General features: G+C 47.1%; 1 protein-coding gene across 1 annotated transcript in view; it reads left to right on the top strand.

Moving 5' to 3' along the window:
- The window catches only part of TTI1 (TELO2 interacting protein 1), a 48,964-nt gene extending 26,707 nt beyond the window's left edge, over positions 1-22,257 (top strand). The window contains exons 3-8 of the mRNA XM_081096579.1: positions 2,123-2,329; positions 4,860-5,008; positions 6,974-7,114; positions 9,039-9,243; positions 9,526-9,613; positions 21,492-22,257. Coding sequence (XP_080952705.1) covers positions 2,123-2,329; positions 4,860-5,008; positions 6,974-7,114; positions 9,039-9,243; positions 9,526-9,613; positions 21,492-21,675 — 974 coding nt within the window. The 3' untranslated portion in view covers positions 21,676-22,257. The remainder of the gene's footprint in view (positions 1-2,122; positions 2,330-4,859; positions 5,009-6,973; positions 7,115-9,038; positions 9,244-9,525; positions 9,614-21,491) is intronic.
- Positions 22,258-22,649: the final 392 nt, after the last annotated feature.

The raw sequence follows: 22,649 nt of genomic DNA, 5'->3' as shown, positions 1-22,649 counted from the left end.
AAAGCATTAGGTACCACAGGGAGAGCAAGATCCGTCATCAGTTAAACTACTCCTAAGCACCAACTATTGGTTGGCTGATTATTTATTCATAACAAAACAAGGCTGTGAAAGCATCCATGTCACATGCCTCAGCACTTGGAGATTTGCCACATCTGTACATGCAGAGCTGCCACACTGTTTTGACGGTTGCATAGTATTCTATTGTATGGCTGCACCATTATTTAAGCATTCTTTCTTGGTGTACATTTTGGTTGTTTCCAATCTTTTGCCACCACAAAAAAATGCTGCAATGAATATCTTCATAGGTCATGTTTGAACATGGGTAAGTATATCAGTAGGGTAAGCTTCCTAAGACAAATGCTGGCTTAGAGTATTACACTTAAATTTTGAATAGAGTATCAAATTACTCTCCAAAGAGTTCCTGCCAATTTAAACTCCCATCAGCGATGTATGAGTGCCAATTTTGCCATGCCCTCACCCACACTATGTATTACCCAGCTTTTTGATCTTTGCTAATCTAATAGGAGAAAAATAGCATCTTATTATAGTTCAATTTGCATTAAGAGTGAGGTTGAGTTTCATTTCATATGTTGAAAAGCCATTTGTGAGCAAAGACTTTTTAATGTCTGGCACTAGACTTAAATCGAGGAAATCATCTTCATAGCCGGTCTGCTTTTAGCATTGTGAATGCTGGGGCTTAACTCGTTGGGAATGCAATCCCCTAGGGTACATCATGGGCCTGGTTTGTGCCTGGGGATGAGACATTGAAGAAATGTCGTGATTGGCCCCTGCATATGGGATCCTCCAGATCGAAGGCTCTCATCTCCAGCATTTGCTCTCTGCTCCTCCCAGTTGCCTGACCTGGCACCTCCACCTGCTGTTGCTCTGCTCTGTGCAGATGCTCCTTGATGGAGAGATTAGCAAGTGCTAAAGGTTATCGGAGACTTCTTCCCTGCTGCCTGCACAAGGACAGTGAAAATTCAGGCTAAAGGCTTTTCTTAGTAGTTCTTTCACTCTTTACTAGTAAGTATTAAGAGCCTGTTGGAAATGAAGTCCCAGGGTTGAAATTTGAGTTGCTCTGGTTAAAGAAGGGCTAGAAACCCTGGGCCCACCCTGGTTAGCCTGCTATCTCTTGACCTCCCTGTTGTGACCCAGAGATATGTATACAGAGCACAGTTTGAAAATCACTGGTTCAGTGGTGTTTAAGGCTTATTCTCTGATGACACATCAGAAGTATGGAAGCATCACTGAAGAAGGAAAAGCTGTAGAAAGAAATGGCAGCCTTTGGAAGCATTTTATGTCAGAAATACAGATGTGAGCCTGTATTCATGCGCAAGGCTCCATAGAGCCTGTCTTTTGCTAATGAGTGGTGTCTCCTGTACCCAGAATTTTGTCACTTGTACATGTTCACCAATCTAGTGTATTTATTCATTCAGCATATATTTTCGAGTACCCATTCTATGCTGGGCACATTGGGTTTCCATTTGTGATCAATGGGTCATAGAGTCTAATGGGAGATTCAGGTATTAACAGAACACACAAATAAATATAATTATAAATCATGATGAATTGATATGAAAGCAAAGAACATGGTGCTACATAAGACAACATAGAAGGGACCTAAGTTAGATTGCGGGGGTCAAGGGATGGCATTTGTGGCCAAGTTATATTTGTATCAAAACATGAAAAGTGAGTTGGCATGGGAGCGAAATATTCCAGACAGCAAGAACAGTATATTCAAAAGTCCTAAGATAGGAAAACACCTGGCACGTTGGAGAGCTGGAAGATGGTACAGCAACTGGAAGTGGTTAGACGATGAGGTTAGAGAGACAGGGTAGGGCCTGGATCATGCAGGGGCCATGCAGACCATGGCAAAGAGCTTATCCTATATAATAAAAGGCTAATATGCAAATTGTCCCCTCAACCGAGAGTTCGACACGGGGGCAGGGCCGACTGGCCAACCTCCTGCATCCCGTCCCTCCAGCCCCATCAGCCCCAATCAGGATGGGCCGGCTGGACCCCACTCATGCACAAATTCGTGCACTGGGCCTCTAGTCCTCCTTATAAGTATTAATGACTATTGTCAATGACCAAGGTGATCATTCTAACACTTTATTTACAGCCCAGTGGTTCCCGGACACAAGTGATCTTGGGCAACTCCAAGAACAAATTACAGGGGAGGAGGGAAGTCATTTGAGCCAAAGATCAACAACTCTTCAGGCCAGACTTGAGAACATCACCACAGCCGAAGATATTGAACAGTTTTTGCTGAACTACCTCAAGGAAAAGGATGTGGCAGATGGAAATGTCTCAGAGTTTGATGAGGAAGGTAAGTATAATTTATTTGGGCTCAGCCGTTATTTTTCTGTTTGAAGCAGATTATTGTGAAAACAGTGAAAGGTCATTATAGAAGGTTTGGAAGAAGAAAAAAATCACTCATAACGCCACCATGCTAACGTAGGCTTTCTCGCTTTTTGTGTAATCTTTTTCCATTCTTTTTTGTTGCAAACCTATTTTTATATGGTTGCAGCCTGTTTAAATGCAGTATGCCCTTTTTGCATTTAGTTTTATGATAAGGAACTCTCCATGTTGCTGTAGAGTTTTAATAATTAATATTTTAATAGCTGCCACTAAGTATCCATCTCCCTGTGGGAAGTTTAGGCTGCTTCTAGCTTTTCACTCTAATAAATAGGGCTACAGCGGATGATTCTGTGCATGTGACCTTTTCCTTCCTTTTGCAAATTTCTTTGTAAATCCCAGAAGTGGGATTTCTGGGTCAAGGATATGAACATCATTTTATGCTTGCCAAATTGCCTTCCAGAAAGGTTGTATCAATTTACGCCTTCCCTTCAGCAGTGCAGTATTAATACCGGTTTCACCACAACCTTGCCAACATTGGCTAGCACCAGTTTTACTTCTTGCTAAATTAAAATGGTTCTTGTTATTTTACTTTGCATTCTCTGGTTAGTGGAAAGGTTGAACATCTTTCTCTATGCTTCTTTCCTGGCAATTTCTTTTCTTTTACTTATAAATTGTCTATTTATATGCTTGTCCATTTATTTATTGGTGGGAGGAAGGTTCAATGTTTTTCTTACCAATTTATATGATAAAGAACGGAGTTTAGGCTAGCTGAAGCTCTGGCCTGTTGTTTTATTCACAAGCCCAATCTGGAGCTTCAGGTCACAAAAGGATTAATAAATTATTAGAATCTCCTCTGCAACTATAAAATGCCAAGTTATAATGAGCTTGGTGGTCTCAGAACTATCCTAAATCGAACTGAGTCCCAAATAGTTTGTTAGGGTGGAATCAAGCAGATTTCTTTCTTTTTTTGCGATTTCTACTCTGAGGCTCTGATGAACTGAAGCCAGCAACAAATTCCTACTAAATAACAGGGCAGCATCACAGGGCCCAAGTAATGATTTATGCAGAGTTGAGTCATTGGCTTCCCCAAGGACAGAGTTTTCTAATCAGAAATCTATCAGTTTTTCTTCTCAGTTTTGTTTCTTGAGCCAACCCAATCCTTCTTTCCCTGAACGGCACCCCTCGCTCAAACCTGAAGAAGGGGAGGCAGCTTGATCCCTCGTAATTTGGATTTGCCGTTCTTGTTTTAAATCCTAGCAGTGTCAGTGAATCCATTCTTTCATGATTAGGATCTTCTGGGTCTAGTTGATGTTCACTAGGAATACACTGAATGAATCAAACCTTCCTTCCAGTAACAGAAACATTCGCATCCCTCCAGTAACATTCTGCAATCGGTGAATTTCAAACAACAAAGCCTACTCTGGGAAGAAAAGCACAGCCTTATCGTCCTTATAATTATCATTCATCAAGGACACACCACACACTTGGCATTGTGAAGAATGTTTGGCTTAGTGCGGTTTGACATGCGTTTTTTGTTTTAACCACAATAAAAGCACCGTGTGTTTCTGAGGTCCCTTTCTCCAAGAACTCCATGCATTGTACAGATGCATTTTCATTGATCTCTTCAGCATCTGTTAGAGACAGGTGTGGCCTCTACGATACGCTTCTGTTTTCCAGTAGAGGAAACTGAAATGGGGAAAAGTTAAGAGAGCCATGCTCAGCTTAATGGAGATGAGCACAGCTGGTCATGGGTGGGAGGCTGGAGGCTGTAAGTAAACAGGAAACTTTTTCAGGGTAGGGATTTTGACCTGGTTTTCAGGAAGCTCTTGAGTCTTTTTGTTGAGAAGATCAAAGGATTTTAAAGGCTGGTGGCGAAGACAGACATATACCCGCTTTGGTCAAAGGATGAACCAAGAGGAAAGGACCAAAGGCCACCCAGGGAATGGTGCAGCCTAGGGGCTCCATATCAGAGCCTTGCTCTCTTAGGTTTTTACTGTAAATATTTACTTGTGGAAATTTAGAGAAGACCAGAGGTATAGGAAAAAATAAAGCTCATCTATGATCTCATGACCCATCTCTGTTCATATTTTGTTGTACTTCCAACTTTATATAAAAATTTCTATAACAGTGCTCACAATGTGTGCAATTTTGTATCCTGCTTTTCTCTTTTTAACACAATGTTATTTCATAAGCACTTTCCCTTGTCTTTAAAGCCCTTGGTAAACACCAATTTTAGGGCCTTCATAACATGTTATTCTCTGGCTGTCCCAGGATTTATAAAGCCATCCTCCCTGCGTGGACATGGAGTATTTCCCCCGTTTTTAGCTGTTACAGTTAATGCTTTGGTGAATATCTTAACTCATATCTTGACCCAAATTTAACACGGTTTCCTTAGGATCAGTTTCTAGACATTTTCCCTCCTAAGTCCTGTTCCTGATCTGAGGTTGGGAGATCAAGGTAAGTTGGGCATTGCTCATAAAAATACTGTCTTTTTCCAGAGGAGCAGTCAGACCCTCCCAAAGTGGACGAGAATGACACCGGTCCCCACGTGGAGCCCCCACTGCCATTGCAGATCCAAATAGCCACAGACGTGATGGAGCGCTGCATCCACTTGTTGTCAGATAAAAACCTGAAAATCCGCTTGAAGGTCAGTAAAGCGGTGTGGTTGGCAGCGACTATAGGGATGAGCAAGTAGCTGCCCTTATCTCCTGGTCCATGTGTGGTGGCCAAGAGAAGCCATCAAGAGGAGTGTATCTGTGGGATGACATTCTTAGCTTTCTGCATCGGCTCAGATGCCAAAAGGAGCTGAGTCCCCTTTGTGGAATTAAAAATCACAGAGTTTTGGAGAGTCATTGAATTTCCAAGGGGAAGAAAGGCATATGCTTTGGAAAAGATGTCATTTTCTGAGCTGACTTCATGAAAGATGTAGGTTTCAGAACTTTAAAGTAATGGTCATTCTTCCAAGCCTGACACCAGCCCTTATCTCTGTTCTGTTTCTATTTTCATCCCAGGAAAAACACCAACGCTGTTCTTAATCTTACATCTTCCTTTGCTGGCAGCTTCCCAAGCAGCGTCGCGTCAGCAAGAACTTAAACTGTGCGGTTGTGACTCCAACAGCAGCACAGGGGGGCAGAGGGGTGGGCACTGGGGACAGGGCTTTCAGAGTCATTTGAGGGAAGATCTCAAATCTAAAGGAAAACAACACAGCCTGGCCCACTCCTCCCCGCCCACGGCAGGCGTGAGAAGCAGCCGCCTCGATGAATTACTGGGAGTGATGAGAGCACGTTGCCCTGCGCAGGGGTGCGGGCTGGGAAACCCTGCTCCACAGATTCCCTCAAACCTCGGCCTCCGCGTTTTGTGGAATTTGTGGAGTCTTCCCAGAGGCACTTCCTAGCCTGCATCTGTTGTTCTGTTCAGGAGGCGCTTTTCCAGTGTCCGCTGCATGCAAGGCGTTGTCTGCTTGATCCAGCCATCTTCCCCTTCCGGGAGACATTGTAACGGTTGTGTACACACCATCATTACTCAGAGCATCAACACTGTCTTTCTGACTCAGACATGCACCCTCACCCGCTCTGTGGAGGCGGCCCCGCCCTGTGGGCTGACCACTCCCATGGGACTGAAGCTGACCACCTGCTTTCAGTGACCTGGGAGAGATGAGAGATCAGGAAGGTGAAAAATGCGATTTACATCTAGGCTCCCCCAAACCTTTCTTCTAAGATTGCCTGTATCTCCGCTGCCTGCTTGACCTCTCCATTAGGAATAACAGGCCTTGATCTCGCCTCACCTCTCAGTTTCACTCCTCCACTGTTCCTGTCTCATTCAGCAGCACTTGCATCTCTTCAGTTGCTAAGTCTGCACCCAAACAGCTCTTTGATCCCTCTCTTCATCTCCCCAGTATCGGGTCTTCCAGCAATTTAAACCAGATAAGTTTGCAGCCACTATTACATGGCCGCCTCACTTTCCTCCTCTCGTGACCTGTGCCATGGTTCCTCACGGGCCTCCTTACTTCTCTCTCACTTCACGTCCCTTCTCAACCCAGCAGCCAGAATGACCTTTTTCAAACATGAATTGTATCATGCCCCTTTCCTGCTTAAGGCATTCTGATGGCTCCCCACTGCCCTTAGTACAAAATGAAAAATTCTTAACATGACACCTGTGTCATTAAGAGGTTATCCATCCCCATCTTACCCGTCCTCTTGTGCTCCACCCTGCGCTGCCTCAGCTCCTACGCTCCGCAAGCTCCCCCACCTCAGGGTCACCCTCGTCACTATTTCCAGTTCTAGGAACCCTGGTGCACTCTGTGCACGTGACTAACTGCTACTCATCCTGTGTGTCTCCTTTTACGAGTTTGTTCCTCACACTTGTCGCAGTTGGTGATCACCCTTTACTTGGGTGTTATCTTTCTGCAGTGGACCAAGGCCCCACGAAGGCATACGTATTTTGTCCCTGAGTGTCCCCACCCAGTACCTAGCCATGCTTGGCATACTATTAGGACTCAGTAAATATTTATCCAATTAATGAGTTCTAAATGTTATTCTTTTAAAATGGGGACTTGATCGCCCTGGTTTCAAGCCTGTCCTCCCTCCTGAAGCCATGCCCTCTTTCCTTCCAGGTCCTGGATGTGCTGGATCTGTGTGTGGTCGTTCTGCAGTCCCACCAGAACCAGCTCCTCCCTTTGGCTCACCGGGCCTGGCCCCCGCTCGTACGCCGACTCACAAACGATGACCCGCTGGCAGTGCTCAGAGCCTTCAAGGTACTACCCTGGTGGCCCCCTGTTGTCGTGGGGACAGAGGGGAGTAAGCACAGAACTCACCAGTGTCTTTTGGGATTGGTTCTCTTTGTATCTGATTGCAGTGTAATATCCCTGGAAGAAAACATAAAGAAACCAGAAAAGCACAAAGAAGAAAATAAAAGTCAGGAGGAACTAGTGGATGATAGGACCACCAATATTTATTGAGCACCTACTGTGTGTCATAGAGTGTGCTTGGTACTTGCCCATATATGAGCTCATCTCCTTATAACAACCTTGTAATGTAGATATTATCATCCCCATGTTTGACAGAGGAGGAAACAAGCTCAGAGAAGCTAAGAAATTTTCTCAAGCTCACACAGCTAGTAAGTGCTAGAACCCAAACCTTTGAGTTCACGCCCATGTTCTTTGCACTGCACAAGAGTCAAGATGAAGGGATCTAGTTCTAGTAATGGGCATCCTCTGCCAGCCGAGTGACTTTGGCAAAGCCAGTGACCACCCATTTTCAGGTTGGGCTTAGGAACACCTGTCCCGTCTTCCTCATAGTGCTATTGTCAAGGATAAAATGGGGCTGCTGGGTGAAATGCTTTGAAAAATTTAAAGCCCTACATATATGTAAGGTATTGTTCTCCCTGACTTAGTTTGACTTGCATTAGCTCACATATTTTAGCTGATTTATGTATATTCTTTCTTGTTCTAAAAAGCACTTAAGGCAACCTACAGAGATACATTTACCATGGCAAGGTAATATAAATTAGAGGTAGGTGAGCAAGACAAGGGATATAAAAATGAAGCCAGGAACACAACTAAGATACTTGGCAAAGGTAATTTGGTTTTCTGTAAGATGCTTTAGCATATGCCAGATCAAACCCAAGCCTACATTTAAAACTTATAAAATTGCTAATATTTTTTTCAAAAATAAAACACGAAATGACGCGTGTGTGTGTGTAGAGAGAGAGAGCAAGAGAAAGCAAGGGGCGGGGAGAGCTTGCTAAATCTGATTCAGGTGTGCTGCTTTCCTTTATGAAAATTAATAGGTTATCTGAAATGACAGCAAGGGTAGAAAAATGAAAAAACATGAAGACCTGTGTGCTGTAACAGAGGCTGCTTTTCCTCTGCCAGACACGCCGATGACACCCGAGGTCTGTCAGGCCTGGTGCAGCCCAGCCGAGGGACCTGAAATAGCGCCTTATTCTCTGCAAAGTCGGCAGACACTCTCTGTGCTGGTTATGCCTTGCTTACCAATTTTTAAAGAAATGCCTGTTATCCTGCATACTCAGTCTTGTGCAGCAGGGCAGAACGTTTCAATATGTTCTGCTAGGGAAAGTTTAAAATGAGACATGCAGAGAAACTGCCTGTTGTGAGAGATGGAATGAGGGTGATGTACATAAGAGATTATGCTGTGGAACAGAAGGAACTCCAGCTCAGCTCTGACCTCTGGGACTCCGACCTTACTCACCAGAGGGCCCTCAGCCAGCCACTGCCCTCCTGATGCCCACACATGGCAGCAGCTAGCCTCGGTGTTTGTATTTGTTCAGCCAGTTACAGTTAAAGACACAAGTCTTTTCTCCAGAGATGTTAGGAAGATTCAAGGGATGATGTATGATAACGGCCTTCTTTTTTCTTTCTTCTTTTTCTTTTTTTAACAAAAGAGGGAGGAAAATCAAGGGATTAATCATATTCATCCAACCCAAGATTCCTATAAAATACTCTCTGTGTAATCTGTATTTATGAATAGAAGCAGCCATACCTTGGGAGCAGAGACCTCTGAATTCGTAACTGTCAGAATCACAAACCATGGGCAAGGAATTAACAGCAGTAATTCCTTCCCCCCAAGCATAGACCTAGATGAAACTGAGAGAGCACTCTTTAGCTCTCTTGCTGCCCTGGCGATGTTCAGACACCAGCTTGGGGGCTGTTTCTGCAGGTTTTGCGTACCCTGGGAGGCAAGTGTGGTGATTTTCTCCGAAGCCGGTTCTGCAAAGATGTCCTACCAAAGCTGGCTGGCTCCTTAGTCGCCCAGGCTCCTGTCAGTGCCAGGGCTGGACCAGTTTACACCCACACACTGGCCTTCAAGTTGCAGCTGGCCGTTTTGCAGGGCCTGGGCCCTCTCTGCGAGAGACTAGACCTAGGTAGGTACCAGCCAGGCTCACCTGGACACACTGCATTCTGTCCCACACCCACCCTTGCACTGTCCACTTGACCATACTCCCCTCCTCTCCCTTCATGTGTACATGCTTCGATCTCACTTTGACCTCATTTGTCCACTTACTCTGATGTTGTTTTTCGTTTGTGAGGTAAAGAGCCCATGTCCTCTTGGCCCGCTTTCCCAGTTTCCCCAGACAGCAGTTGGTTACTGCTTGTCCCAAATGAAGTCCGAGGGCCAGCACTTGTTTTGTTTTTCCTCTCTGCAGGTGAGGGTGACCTGAATAAAGTGGCTGATGCCTGCCTGATTTACCTCAGCGCCAAACAGCCCGTGAAATTACAAGAGGCTGCCAGGAGGTACGTCTGCTTGATCATCCGCATCTCTTTACGTTTGTCCTAAATTATATATGATTTGCTAATGGCAAGCAGAGTGGAGGCATCTCTGCACTTTCCTCTTCTGACTGCTTGTAGGTGAAGGTGATTTCTTCAGCTGTGCCACCTCTAGAGATGGTATTTTTACTAGACGCATTCCTCTCTGCAAGTAACCTTTACCTCTGCTGCAGCGTCAGCGCCAGTGCTGCAGGGTGGAGAGCAGGAAGGTGATGTGCTGGAGGGGCAGAGCTCTCCTGGCTGGAGGGAGATCTGCTCCTAGGCCTGCTTGTCTGTGATCAGGTGACCCTGGCACCTCTCTGGGCCTCAGCTCCCTCATCTACAAAGTGAAAGGATGGGTTACTGATCTGGCATAATATGACTCCAGGGCGCATCTTAATGGGCATCAGGTGTCATAAATCCTCACAAATTATACGCAAAATTGGGTGTGTGCAAGCAGACATGTACCAGTCTTTCTCTAGATCAGTGGTTCTCAACCTTGGCTACACATTAGAATCACTGGGAATCTTTTTAAAATCCTGATTTCTGGGCCTCATCCTCCGGAAATTCTGTCTCTTTGTTATGGGGTGGGGCCACAACATTAGTAACAAAGAAACAGAATTTCCGGAGGATGAGGCCCAGAAACCAGGATTTTAAAAAGATTCCCAGGTGATTCTAATGTGCAGCCAAGGCTGAGAACCACTGCTCCAGATGGTGTCCTTACTGTTGGAGTCTGTGAACCAAGACATGTTAAGAGCCACTGGGTTAATGGCTTAAAGGGCCTTTCCCAACTCTGAAATTGCGTGACTCTCATTTCCAAAAGTTTTGCTTCCTCGAGAATAGCTGTGCCACCTCTGATGGAGGAAGCTATATCTGGTTCCTGGAGTCCTAAAGGGTTTTTTCTCAAAAGCTAAAACTCTGAGCACAGCAGTGTTCCCCAGACTTGGGATCCAAAATGCACTCTGGCCCCCTTTCTCCAGCTTTCCTCTCAGCTGGGAGCAGCCTGCGCCCTGGGACTGCCATCCCCGGGATGCCAGCTGCTGGGGCAAAAGCTGGCTGTGTGGCCTGGCACACTGTCCCTGCAGCTCCATATGCTGGGGCAAAGAAACTGCCCCTCCCACTCCCAGGGCTTCTGGAATCCTGTCCCTGGTCTTCCTGGGTGGGATAGAGGTAGTCTCGGTCCCTGGGGGACTGAAGGCCGCTCTGACTGTGAAATGGGAAAGCCTACTTGCTCCCTTACAAACCTTGCCCTCCCTGGGAGTGATGGAAAGACCTTTTTGAATTGATTTATTGTCCTTTGCAATTTTTTGCTCATGATTTCTCCAGTTCCCTTTTTTCTTTCTGTCTCTTTCCCATCACATCCCCTAGGGCCAGCATCAGTCATGCTTTCTCCAGCACGGGTGCATCCTAGCCAGCTTCTCATCCCCAGTCATTCTGTTCCTTAAAGAACCGACTTAGGGTGAAAATGGTCCTCCCCTGGGCAGTGTCCCTGACGCTGACGTGCTATGATTTAGAGTACAGTTCAAGAAGATAACGGAGTAAATGCTCTTGTGTGCCTGTTACAACCAAGAGTTACAGAGATCTGATTTTCACAGCCCCTGTCCCATTCTCCTTTTCCTACACCCATCCATACTAGACCCATCAAACAAACTACTATTCACAATTCATTATCTTTCCGTTTTCCTTTTTTTCTTTTTTGCCATGAAAACCAGTTAAACCCAGAATGGGGCCTTGCTGCATCTGGAGTTGGTGTTCAAGGTGCCTGGGAGGAGGGGAAGGCAGCCAGACCACTTGAGTGCAGAGCCTTTGTTTGCTCCTTGGCGCTCATTCTTTTCGGGGTGAGTCAGATGACCTCCCTCTGGCCGTGCTGGGCAGGGAGGAAGTGCAGGGTTGATTGCTTCACAAAGACATCATCTGCACACTTATTTTGAAGTCGGGAGAGAACGTCAGTGTGGCCTCGATCCGGAGCTGATTTGGCATCCTGATTCAAAAATTAATAAGCTCTCTAAAGGGAGAGGAAGCCTGAGACAATGGGAAGCTTGGTTGCTTTGTGAGCTCATTACCATGTGGTGAGGGAGGTGGGCGGGCCGTTTAGCACTGAAACAGCCCTAGCTACAGGGACTGAGGAACAGGGTCGGCAAATGGCCGCACCATCCATCCATCCATTCTTTGTCCTTATTCTTCTTTCCTTCACACCCCACATCCATTCGAAAGTGAAAGCCTGTCTACCGAACTTACAGAATCTCCTTTCAAACTGTCGGCTTCTCTTTACCTCCCAGCCTCCAGGTCAGGCCAGGCCACCCTCATCTCTTACCTGAAAGACTGCAGAAGCCTTCCCGGCCCCCTGCTTCCCCCTCGCCTCCCCACACAGCCGTCAGGGACGCCCCCGCCCACTCATGGGAGAAGAGAAGGCTGTTGTGCTGGGTGCCAGGGCCCAGTGGGGAGCCCTGTAGCCAGAGGGTGCAAACCAGTCTCCGCTCAGTGCTCAGAACCAGTGCAGCCAGAGCTGTCAGAAGCCCGCTCCCTCAGGGGCAGTGAGTTTCTGCACCGGGCAGGTGACCCGCTTGCTTTGGAAGTAGCCGCTGTGTCTGTCTGGCAGGGCTGGTAAAAAACCTGTGAGGGGCGGCTGCTCTGAAAGGAGGTGGGTCTGCGTGGGACTGTCGGGACCTCTGAGGAGCAGCCTCCTTGGAGTGGAAATGGAGGCAAACTCGGCAGCTCCATAAAAATTCCTCTTTGTGTGCATTACACTTGGGTTTTTCCTTCCTTCTGTTTGCTTTTCCGGGCTCCAAAGAATGACCAAGCCTGTGTTTGCTTTTTTAATTTGTCGTATTAAATATAGCCTTTGTGGCAGGCTTTTACACCAGGCTGTAAATTCTAGAAATGGAAATTGATCAGGGGGTGGTTGATATAACCAAGGCTGTAAATGCTAAGAACGGAGATGCCATTCCAGTTTAATGCTTTTATCTAGCGAATGTGCCTTGTGAGGAGGGGCATAAATCTTGCAACTTGGGAGAGGGAAGGGGATAGAGGGCAGGGTAGAGCCTTGCTGTCTGTTACCACCAGGTGTCACTGTTAACTGGCTGTGCAAGAAAAATACCAGCTCCCCCAAAGTACATCTAGTTAAATAACTTCAATGGATGACAAATGAGGAAATCATGCTTGGGGTGGGGGGGAGGGGTCAGCATACCACAAGCTGTAAATAAGGCAGCGTCCCTGAGGGTAAGCATTGGATTGCAGAATAACAGGTCATATCAGTCGCGCCACCTTCTCAACCTGGGCATAGGCTAACTTAGCTGATTTAAATTCCCAAGTGGCCCCGGAAGCCTCTGAGTTATCTCCCAGCATGCAGTGGGCCTCCACAGTGCAGTGCCTTTCTGGCCATAGAGCGTTTCCTTCCCAAACATGAAAGGAATTTGAGATGTGAGCACATACCCCAGATTTCTGTGTTTTTCCTTCAAGCCAGTACATGCTCTCAGCCTGGTTCAATTCAGCTCCGTTAAAGCCATACTCCTCTGGGGCTCCCTGTCTTTTGCAGTGGGGTCTTAAATCATCTAATGCAGCGGTTCTCAGCCTGTGGGTCGCGACCCCTTTGGCGGTCGAACGACCCTTTCACAGGGGTCACCTAAGACCATCTTGCATATCAGATATTTACATGACGATTCATAACAGTAGCAACATATTACAGTTATGAAGTAGCAACGAAAATAATTTTATGGTTGGCTCACAACATGAGGAACTGTATTTAAAGGGCCAGAAGGTTGAGAATCACTGAATGAGTCGTCCACCTCAGGGCTATAAGGAATAAACAGGGCAGTACCTATTTTTAGAAGATAAAGTTCATGCCCAACAAGACTCATGATGAAGGAACAATGCTTTTAGGCCACTTGGTCTTCACCCCAATCCCACCTCTACCAGTGGGGATGCCAGGTGCTAGCAAGTACTGACCAGCTGATCACCCTCTGGTTGTGCCGGGTAGTGGGGGTGCCCTCAGAGCATCCTCTGCCTGGCCATTGTATATGAGGGCAAAGGGCACCAGGCTTGGAGGTGGAGAAATCTCAGTTCAAATCTTACTGGCTCTGTGACCTTGAGCAAATGACTTAGTTGCCTTTCCCCTCATTTCCTTCCTCTATAAACTTGGGGTGGTGGTAACCTTCCTCCTAGAGTCACTGTGGAGATGAATTGCATGAATATGGGAGGGAGTTCGCCCAGCATTCATTCATTCTCCTGATTAGCTGAGTTGTTGCTGTGTCAGGCACTGTTCTAGGCACTGAAAATGGCAGGGAGCAAGAGAGAGGCGGCCCTGCCCTACGGTGCTTATGTTTCAGGCATATATTTATGTGTGTATACACACCTTTGTGGGAAATATATCTATAAATTTTCCAAATATAGGATGGATGATGTATATACACACAGGCATATACACTTGGCCATGCTATTTTTTGTTGCTTCATCTTGACTGAAATCGGAACCAGTTTTTGACTCAGAATGATCTTTTTCATGTTAATTGTGCCGCCTCTCCCTACCGCCCATTTTTTGAGAAATCTGGACCAGATTTGAAGGTTCATTTACTGACTGACTTCCCCACTTTCTTTCTAGCAGTAGGATTCAGCCCATCAAAGAACCAGCCGGTGCCTTCAAACTCTGGACGAACAGACTGGCACAGGCTCGTTCATTTCATCCCTGTCAGAGCCCCAGTGCCTCTCTCTACGCACACCTGGGCCTATTATATTTGAACGGATCAGGAGCCACGGAGGTGATCCGTTAGTTCAGCTGAGCTTGAAATTAGTAGCTCATCCCCGTAAATGGTGTGGGAGTGTGTTTGAGCTTGGGCTGCAGAGCCGCTTCCCCCTTGGACTGCACCCAACATGGAAATGCGGGCGCTCCTAATATTTTTCCTTTCGACATTTGATTAATAGTTGACAAATCCAGACCCAAGTAGTTAGCTTTCCCATTATCCATCTTTTGACAGGCATTGTTGCTTTTCTTTTCCAGGCTCATTGTTCTAAAAATACACTCAGATCTGAAGCTGTTCGCTGTGCATATATAGGCATGATTTCCTGGTGTCAGAGATAAGAGACATCTGCCATGCAGATGACAAACAAAGCGGGTTGCTGGGTTTCAGATCTGAAGGCAGGGGCCTCTGTGCTACTTAAATCAGATGCTACCCACCCTTTCCCTGCTTCCTCGGCGTTGCCATGTGATAGATAGTCTGCCAGGGCTGACCATTTCACCACCCAGTGGGAAAGGCAGACCTAGGCTGTGCATGTGCATGTGCATGTGCATGTGCATGTGCGTGTACGTACCGTGCTGGGTCAAGAACAAGGGTGTTCTTGGTGCTCCTGGTAGCTGGACCGCCTGCACAAGGTGGACTTCGGGTAGCACAAGGTGTGGCAGACCACGGGTAGCCATGTCATCACTGCAGGGCCTGCAGTCTGTCCTGAACACCTGAGAGTGAATGTGATGATCTCAGGACCTAGTAAAGCAGTCAGGAAAATGGCCTCGATTGTCTCATGACATGTGTGTTTATTTAAAAGCTTTTGGGGGGTGAGCCAGGTACTGTGTTGAGAGTTGAAAGATTTCAAAGATGAATACCAAGTTGGAGTTGGTCTCACCTTGCTGCTCAGTTGCAGTGTAACCTTGGGCAAGTTAATTTACTTCTCAAAGTCTGTTTCCTCATCGACAAAACTAGAATAAGCACATCTATTATTTTCCACCTCATACAGTTACTACAAGGATTCGGTAAAGTCATATAGATTATTCTTTAGCACAAAACATCAGCACAGAGTGAAAAGCCAATAAGTAGTAGTTATCATTACTTAAACTTCCTCCTTACTCCCAAAGAAATCTAGGACATCTTACAAATTAAATGTATGCAACAAGAAAAATAGGAAGTGAACAGATTTCTTAAAAGGAAAAGAGGGTGGAATCAGGGTTGAGGTTCATATAGAAAATGCAGGCTTGGAGCTCTGTACCCCTTAGTAGAGATGAGCCTTCAGTGTGGCTCTGAGCTTCCTACCAGACAGAGCAAAGAGGGAACTGCGTCTGTTGTGCAGTTCTGGTCATTACTGGATAAGAAGAGAAAGCTTTTCAGAAAGAAGCATAGCTCTCCTTGGTACTGAACCCTAAGAAAATTTCTCCCTAGGTCGCCTTAGAGCAGCACTGAGTGTTGTTGTGACTAATATCCCTAACACCCTTGCAGTAAATACAATACATTTCCTAGAGCTGTTTCTTACGACAGCCATCAGCGGAGGCCGCTGGCTTAGTGCCAGAGCGTGGGTTCCAGGGAAGCAGTTCAGGGGGAAGGGGGGCAAGTAGGTAGCCTGCTACGGAGATGTCTTTATCTTCAAGGGTACGAATCTTCCAGGGAGGAACAGGAAACTCTGCATGTGGCCTGAGAGTGCAGCCAGCCGGGGCCAAGGCCCAAGCCAGTGGCCTCTGTGCTTGGCACAGGGCCACACTGAGAAATCTCTGCCTAGCAGCATTGTGGTTGTTGTGGGATCTAGGCCTGCGGGAGGCCTGGGGGTAGGAGAGCTGACCAGATGGAAGGGTCTGCTTTTAAATCCTGCCCCAGTGGGATTTAAAACCCTTCTAGGTTCTGTTTTATTTTTGAGTTGCTGTGACAGATTGGTCCTCTCAGTGCCGTATCTTTTTAAATATGCACAGAGCAGTGGAGTCATTCCACTGCATTTATGATACTTTGTCTTGTGGTACTTTAGGGGCACGATTAGCATCATAAGCTTCTACTGGTGTTTATGCTTTTAAATCCTGTCCCTGTTGCACTTAAATATTTTTAATATCAGTCTTGCTATGAGTATGTGGGTTAGAATTAGATTGAAAGATGAATGGTCTCAAACAGGATATAGTTAAATCTAACGAGAATATATAGCTAGAAAGGTAACTGGTAGTACATATTTATTTAGAGAGTAAATTGTTGCTTCAAGTCATAATCCTCCATTTTCAGCATTTAGAAACAAAAAAAGACCTCCATTCAGGGGAAGATAGCTAAATTGAATAGCAAGAAAGGACAGGCTTGAAATACTGGTTAACCAATGAACCAAGACCCACTAGAGTAAATTACCGAGTATGGAAACATCGGCCCACTGCTCACTGGCTAGGACATGTCGACACCCTGAGCATCCATTTGTTTAAAAGGAAGCACGCAGCCTTATGCGTAGCATCATGTATGGAGTCACAGGACAAGAAATGGCCAGAGGTGGAGGCTGTTCTGCCAGAGAAGGAATAACACCAAAGCTGAAACTTTGTGAATCTGCTTGCTTTCCAACAAGTGAGTTGATTTTCCGATTGCATTTAGTCACCCCATGTAGAGACAGCCTGTACATGTTCCTAAGGAGATGCCCCCGAAGAACGGCTTTAGAAGCCCTAAATTAATAAATAAATAAACAAATAGATCACAAAGCCCCAAGTTCTTTACCACTGGCATTTACACAGGCAGCTCATGGGAGCATTTTATACATCCAGAGAGAGACAAGCAGCAGCAGATCCCTCAAGCAAGTAATTGACAGAGAAAGAATAGCCTGTCACCCAGGAGAGCTGGAAGCTCTGAATTTCGGTTACAGTTTATTTAGCTTACGGGGCCGTGATTGGCTGGTGGGTTTCTAGAGCTCCCTGTGAGCAGATGTTGTCTAGACTGAGAGGGTGAGGACACGCTCTGTGCTATTTGCATCTGCAACAGAGGAGTTTCTTTTCGGTTTGGCCACATTTCGGGGGAAGGGCCTGTGATCCAGCGTCCATGCTGTGGACTGTTGGAGCTAGGGGGGCCTTAGAACTCATCTGATGCTCCCCCATCTTTACAGAGAAGAAAGAAACTCACCCGTTCCCCTCCATCCTGGCTGCAGCCCACGTGTGACTGCCAGCATGGCCCGCTCCACGTCGCACCGGGGCCCCTGTGATGAGTCTGCCCTCCCTCGCAGTCAGGGAGCCTGAGGCCAGAGTCTCTTTGTCCATCCACCCATCTTCATATCGCACACGCCTGGCACAGTGCCTGGCCGGACACCGGTGCTAGGACACACTTGGTAAACCATGAAGAGATGGGACCCAAACTCAGCCGACCAGATCCGGGTAGCACATTTCCTACCCCCCGAGGCCACCTCACCCCTAGCTTTGTCATCCCGAGCACCCTGATATTGATCATACAGGAATGAGCTGCTTCTGTTGGTTTGGCGTCTAGAGTTTATTAGGTACTTACGGAGAGCCGTCAGCTGCAGATAGGGCTGAAATGCAGGGAAATGGCTGCCTGCATGAAGTGAAATTCAATAAAACCGCATTTTAAGTGAAAAATCAGTATAAACACCAGGCTTCTTTGCCATGGAAACAGAGGTTGCTTAGAAACTGCCTAACAGCGAGTTCTAAATTTTTTAAAGTCAAGTTATCATTTAAGCTACACGGCCCTACAGGTTATTGAGAGATAATCACTCGCCTCAGGACACTGGGGGGCACGAGGCACAGCTCAGCGCCTCCCCAAACTCTGGGGACCAGATAATCTCTTGATAACTGTGCTCCCAGGAGCCACCGATTTGGGCCCAGGGGAAAGAGAAAGGAATTTTTGTTCAGAAGTTAGATCGTATACATATATATTTTTTAAAAGTGTTTCTCTTTGGGATTGAAACAAAGATGGAGCTGGCCATTTGGCATGTTCAGCAGCCATCTCTGCCGTGTCTCAAGATGGACGGGGAACATTTTCCTGGCAGTTGCTGCAATCAGTTCAAAGCAGAGGTCCTGTCTTTGTCTTCTGGCTGTTGATTATGCAGAAAGGGCTTTTGAGGTCTTCCACTTTCTGCTCTCCACTCTCCAGGGGGCCCAGGATGGGCAGGGACTGGGCCCAGGACCAAGTGGTAGCAGAGTTTGGAGCAAGGCTGGGCCATGAGCACTCAAACAAGATCTCCTGGGTCTCAGGCTCAGCTCCCAGGAGCTTAAAATGAAGGAGAATCCAGGTTCAGAATTTGTCGGTGTTTAGAGTTCAGCGGGTTGCATACCTTTTGCCAAGCAAGAGCACAGCTACGCAACCAGGCCTGGTTGCACAGCACGGCCTTTGCTCCTGACCTCAGGCCTGCGAACGACAGAGAATATTGCATTCATTTCTTCCTTAAAATTGAAGGCAAAATTATAACCCACTTGGCTGAGAATTGGGACCCCCACCAACCAAGTCAGTGTGAAGGACCTTATGAGTGAAACAAAAGACAGATGTTTTGCCCTTTTCCGAGTGTCTGAGAAGTTTCCATGGCATGGCAGTGAGCTGGGGTTGGTAGCGATAATTATTCCTGAGGCACACGCACCCTTTCTCTGGAAGGAACAGTGTTTTCATTATACACTTCAAAGTGTTTTCCTGCACCTCATCTCCTTAGAGCCTTTGAACAAACCCGTGAGAAGGGTGGGACAGGTGCGATCATCTTCCGTCAGAGAAAGAAGAAACAGGTTTATGGAGGCAAAATAATTTGCTCTGAGCCCCAGAGGTGGGAGAAGGAACCTCGTTGCTGCCTGTCACTCTGCAGACTCGCCTTTAAGCGCTAAGAAATGAGACCCAAAATCATTCTTCCAAGAGTTTGGCTCTTGCTTAATAAAAAGGTGAACTTTGTACACATTTTTGCGTTGCCTCCCAGTTAACATTTTATTTAGAGATCTCACCGGGCAAAGAGAGTGGCTTTTCCTTTCCTGCCAGCGAAGACGATATTCGCATTTAGCACATTTAAAAGGACTCGGAAAATGAACATTGCAGCGTTTCCGTGCCGTGTAAATCGGAGCAGAGCTGTGACTGAACTGAGCCGTGGTGACACTTTGCTGGGTGTTGCCCAGATCAAAATATTCCTTGGAGCTGCGAGTGTGCTGTGCTGCAGCGTGAGAGATTGTTCCAGTCCTTGGAAGGGAAAAAAAATCAAGTGAAACCATTTGCATTCTAACAGTCTTTGGCACCAGGGAAAACTGTCAACTGTGTCACGTGTAAATAGAAATCTGCTTCCCATTTTTGGGGCGTTTTTTCATAATTTCCCTTGCCACTCTAATTATTAAAGATACTTGTTTTTAAACAAAAATTGTCTTCCACGCAGGCCCCATCTCCTTTCTGCAGTGAAGTGGAAACGATGAATTGGAATATTCTAATCACTTCTCCGGCATCTACTGCTGAGGTTACAAACGCAAGATTTATCCTAAGTAAAGAAAACTTAGATTGTTTAGGCACAAAACAGGCCAGAACATTTTCAGAGTGCCCCCTCCACCTATCTCCTTTGCCTCCTTAGCATATGAATATTAAACCCTAGGAAGAAAGCAAAAGTGCACAGGCTTTTCAGATTAACCTAATTAAAAACCAGAATTTAGCTCCGTTTAGCAAGCATTTAAACTCCTATTTGATGCCCAGCTGTAAGGGAGAGGTTCCAAGGAATGGTGGCTAAGAATGAAAAGGGTCCATCAAATAGACCCCATCCACTCCATCCGTCGGCAGAGAAGGGCCACCGTGAGGCCCTGTGTGGGCTGGAGCTGTGCTCTGTGGCTGGGCCTCTGCAGAGCCTGAGGGAATGCAGCCCCATTCTTAGACGTGAGGAAACCGAGGCCGAGACAAGGTGAATAATCTTCCACAGCCACTTGGCTAGTGGTGTACGCGGCCACGTGAATCCTGCTAAAGCTCTCTCGTCCTTCCTTGGTGCTGAGCAGTGGCCTCTCCTTTACGGAAACCTCCTATAGAGCGGAAACCTTCCAGAAGCAGACGGCACCTTCAGTCATCGGGGTGCAAGCCAGGAAGTCCTCATTCACCGTGAGGACCTGTTCAGGCAGTGCTGGCTGCGTTCACCAGATGTCTGGGGCGCAGAGTGAGCCAAGCAGACATGCTCCCTGCCCCCATTGTGAAGAAGGGAGATGGCCCGTAGATGAGCACTTGATAAGTGCTGGGAAGGGTGGCCTGTAAAACAATAAACAGATAAGGGGTGACCACCCAGACACAATGGTCCGGGAAGCCGACCTCTTTGAGCAGGTGATGTGTGAGCTGAGGGGCAGGTGGCCGAGAGAGCTGCCCAGCTAGAGAAGGGCTCATCCTTCCTGGGGTGGAAAAGCCAGACCCTGGATCACTGAGTCAGCGGGTGAGGTTTACATTGGACTGCCCAGTGCAGTGGCCCTGGGCACATGACTGAATGGGATATGAGCAGGTAGGAGAAAGGGGTTGTGACACCTTTTCAGACCTGGTGGGCCTCTAGTGTCACCTGGTCCAGGCTTTTCAGCTGTCTGTGTGTGCGTGGGACACCAGTACCCTGCCTCTGCCAAAGGTCATGGGACAGGGCTCAGCGGTCCTATCCCAGGAGAAGATCTGATCCCTATAGGCTTGTCCAGCCCACCAAGAATCCATGGCTCTCCGAGGCCAGAAAGGGCCAGCTACAGGGCTCAGCAGTGAGCTGGGGGCCGGAGTGAGGGCCTGCAGACTCAGAAGCTGAGGGCTTGCCCAGGCTCCGCAGGCAGGACTGGGAGCCCTGCCCTGGGGCTTGCCCTGTGAGCGAGTAGAGCCTGGCGTGAGGGTGGGCCTGTCCATTTTCTTCCTTCTGAAAAGTCTTGCTTTGCGTGTCAGAACTTAACCAATTTCTTTGCCAAGATCTTGTCTGATGTCAATATTGTTCTGCTCAGACTAATTACTTTTCTTCTGTATGTCAAGGGATAGGAAACTCTTTACCTCTGTTTCTGTTAGTCTTTGAGACCATCCATGTGGCCCTGTCTTATGAATGAGGTGGTTTGTCCTGCTATTCAGGTGATTTGCTGTTTTGTCAGTTTTTTCTCAAATAGCCAGGAAGTCGCCTCTTGGTAGAACACCAGCAGGTTCCCCCCCCCTGTGCCCCAGCCACCATTCCCCTCACTGCTGTCCCTCTCTTCACAGGGTTTTCTTCCACTTGATGAAGGTCGATCCGGACTGCACCTGGTTCCTCCTGAACGAACTTTACTGCCCTGAGCAGCTCCTACCCCCCCATCCTGCCCTCCACCCTGTGCAGCTGCGGGGGGCCACGGGGCAGCAGAACTCGTACACGGCCAACGTGCTCCTCCTGCTGCGGGAGCTGCAGTGAGCGCCCCCCTGCCTGCGATGGGGTGACCCCACCCTGGCCGGAGGCCATGGCAGCCGCAGAGAAGACAGCAAGGTGGATTAGACAGCCGATCGATTTATAAATTGATCGATCACACAACTGCTTAGAAATTGGATTGAACGAAAGTAGCTGACTGTTACTTATATTTCATACCTGCTGTTTTCAGATGACATTGTCTGGCAGCTCTTAAGGGCTTAACTCCTTAGCTTACGCTGTCTAAGACCCCAGCTGCCTCACAGACCGCCCCCCACCCCCACCCCCCCCCCACACACACACACACACACCGGCGAGCTGACAGACACACGTGGGCAGAGGCCTGCACTGCGTGCTGCATTGTGTGTCCTCTGAGTGTCTGAGGACCAGGAGGAGGGATCACTCACCAGGGGTCTTCAGAACACAGCCCCGTGCCACAGACACACACCCTCACCTCGAATAATGAGATGGAACTAACTCACTGCACCTAACCTGTTCTTTGGAAGAAAATGAAGTAAAGACACTTGTTGGATGAAAAGTATGATCAAGAGCTCACTTTGAAGTTTTCTATTTAAATTGGGTGATTTTTTTAAAATGGGTGAATGTTCTTGAATGGATAATCCAGAGCCATGGCATAAAAATCCAAGCAGCACAAAATGGGACAGTGAAAAGTCATCTCCCATTCCCCAGTCATCTGGTTTTTCTCCCCAAAAGCAAACGCTCATGACTTTTTAAAAAATATATATATTTTATTGATTTTTTTTTTTTTTTTTTTTTTTTTTTTTACAGAGAGGAAGGGAGAGGGATAGAGAGTTAGAAACATCGATCAGCCGCCTCCTGCACATCTCCTACTGGGGATATGCCCGCAACCAAGGTACATGCCCTTGACCAGAATGGAACCTGGGACCCTTGAGTCACCACAGGCCGACGCTCCATCCACTGAGCCAAACTGGTTAGGGCGACTTTTTTTTTTTTTTTTAAGT

Source organism: Myotis nattereri (assembly GCF_964212035.1).
Source record: "Myotis nattereri genome assembly, chromosome: 8".
NCBI lineage: Eukaryota > Metazoa > Chordata > Mammalia > Chiroptera > Vespertilionidae > Myotis > Myotis nattereri.
Note: the sequence above shows the minus strand (reverse complement) of the source record. Positions and strands in the feature narration are given on the sequence as shown.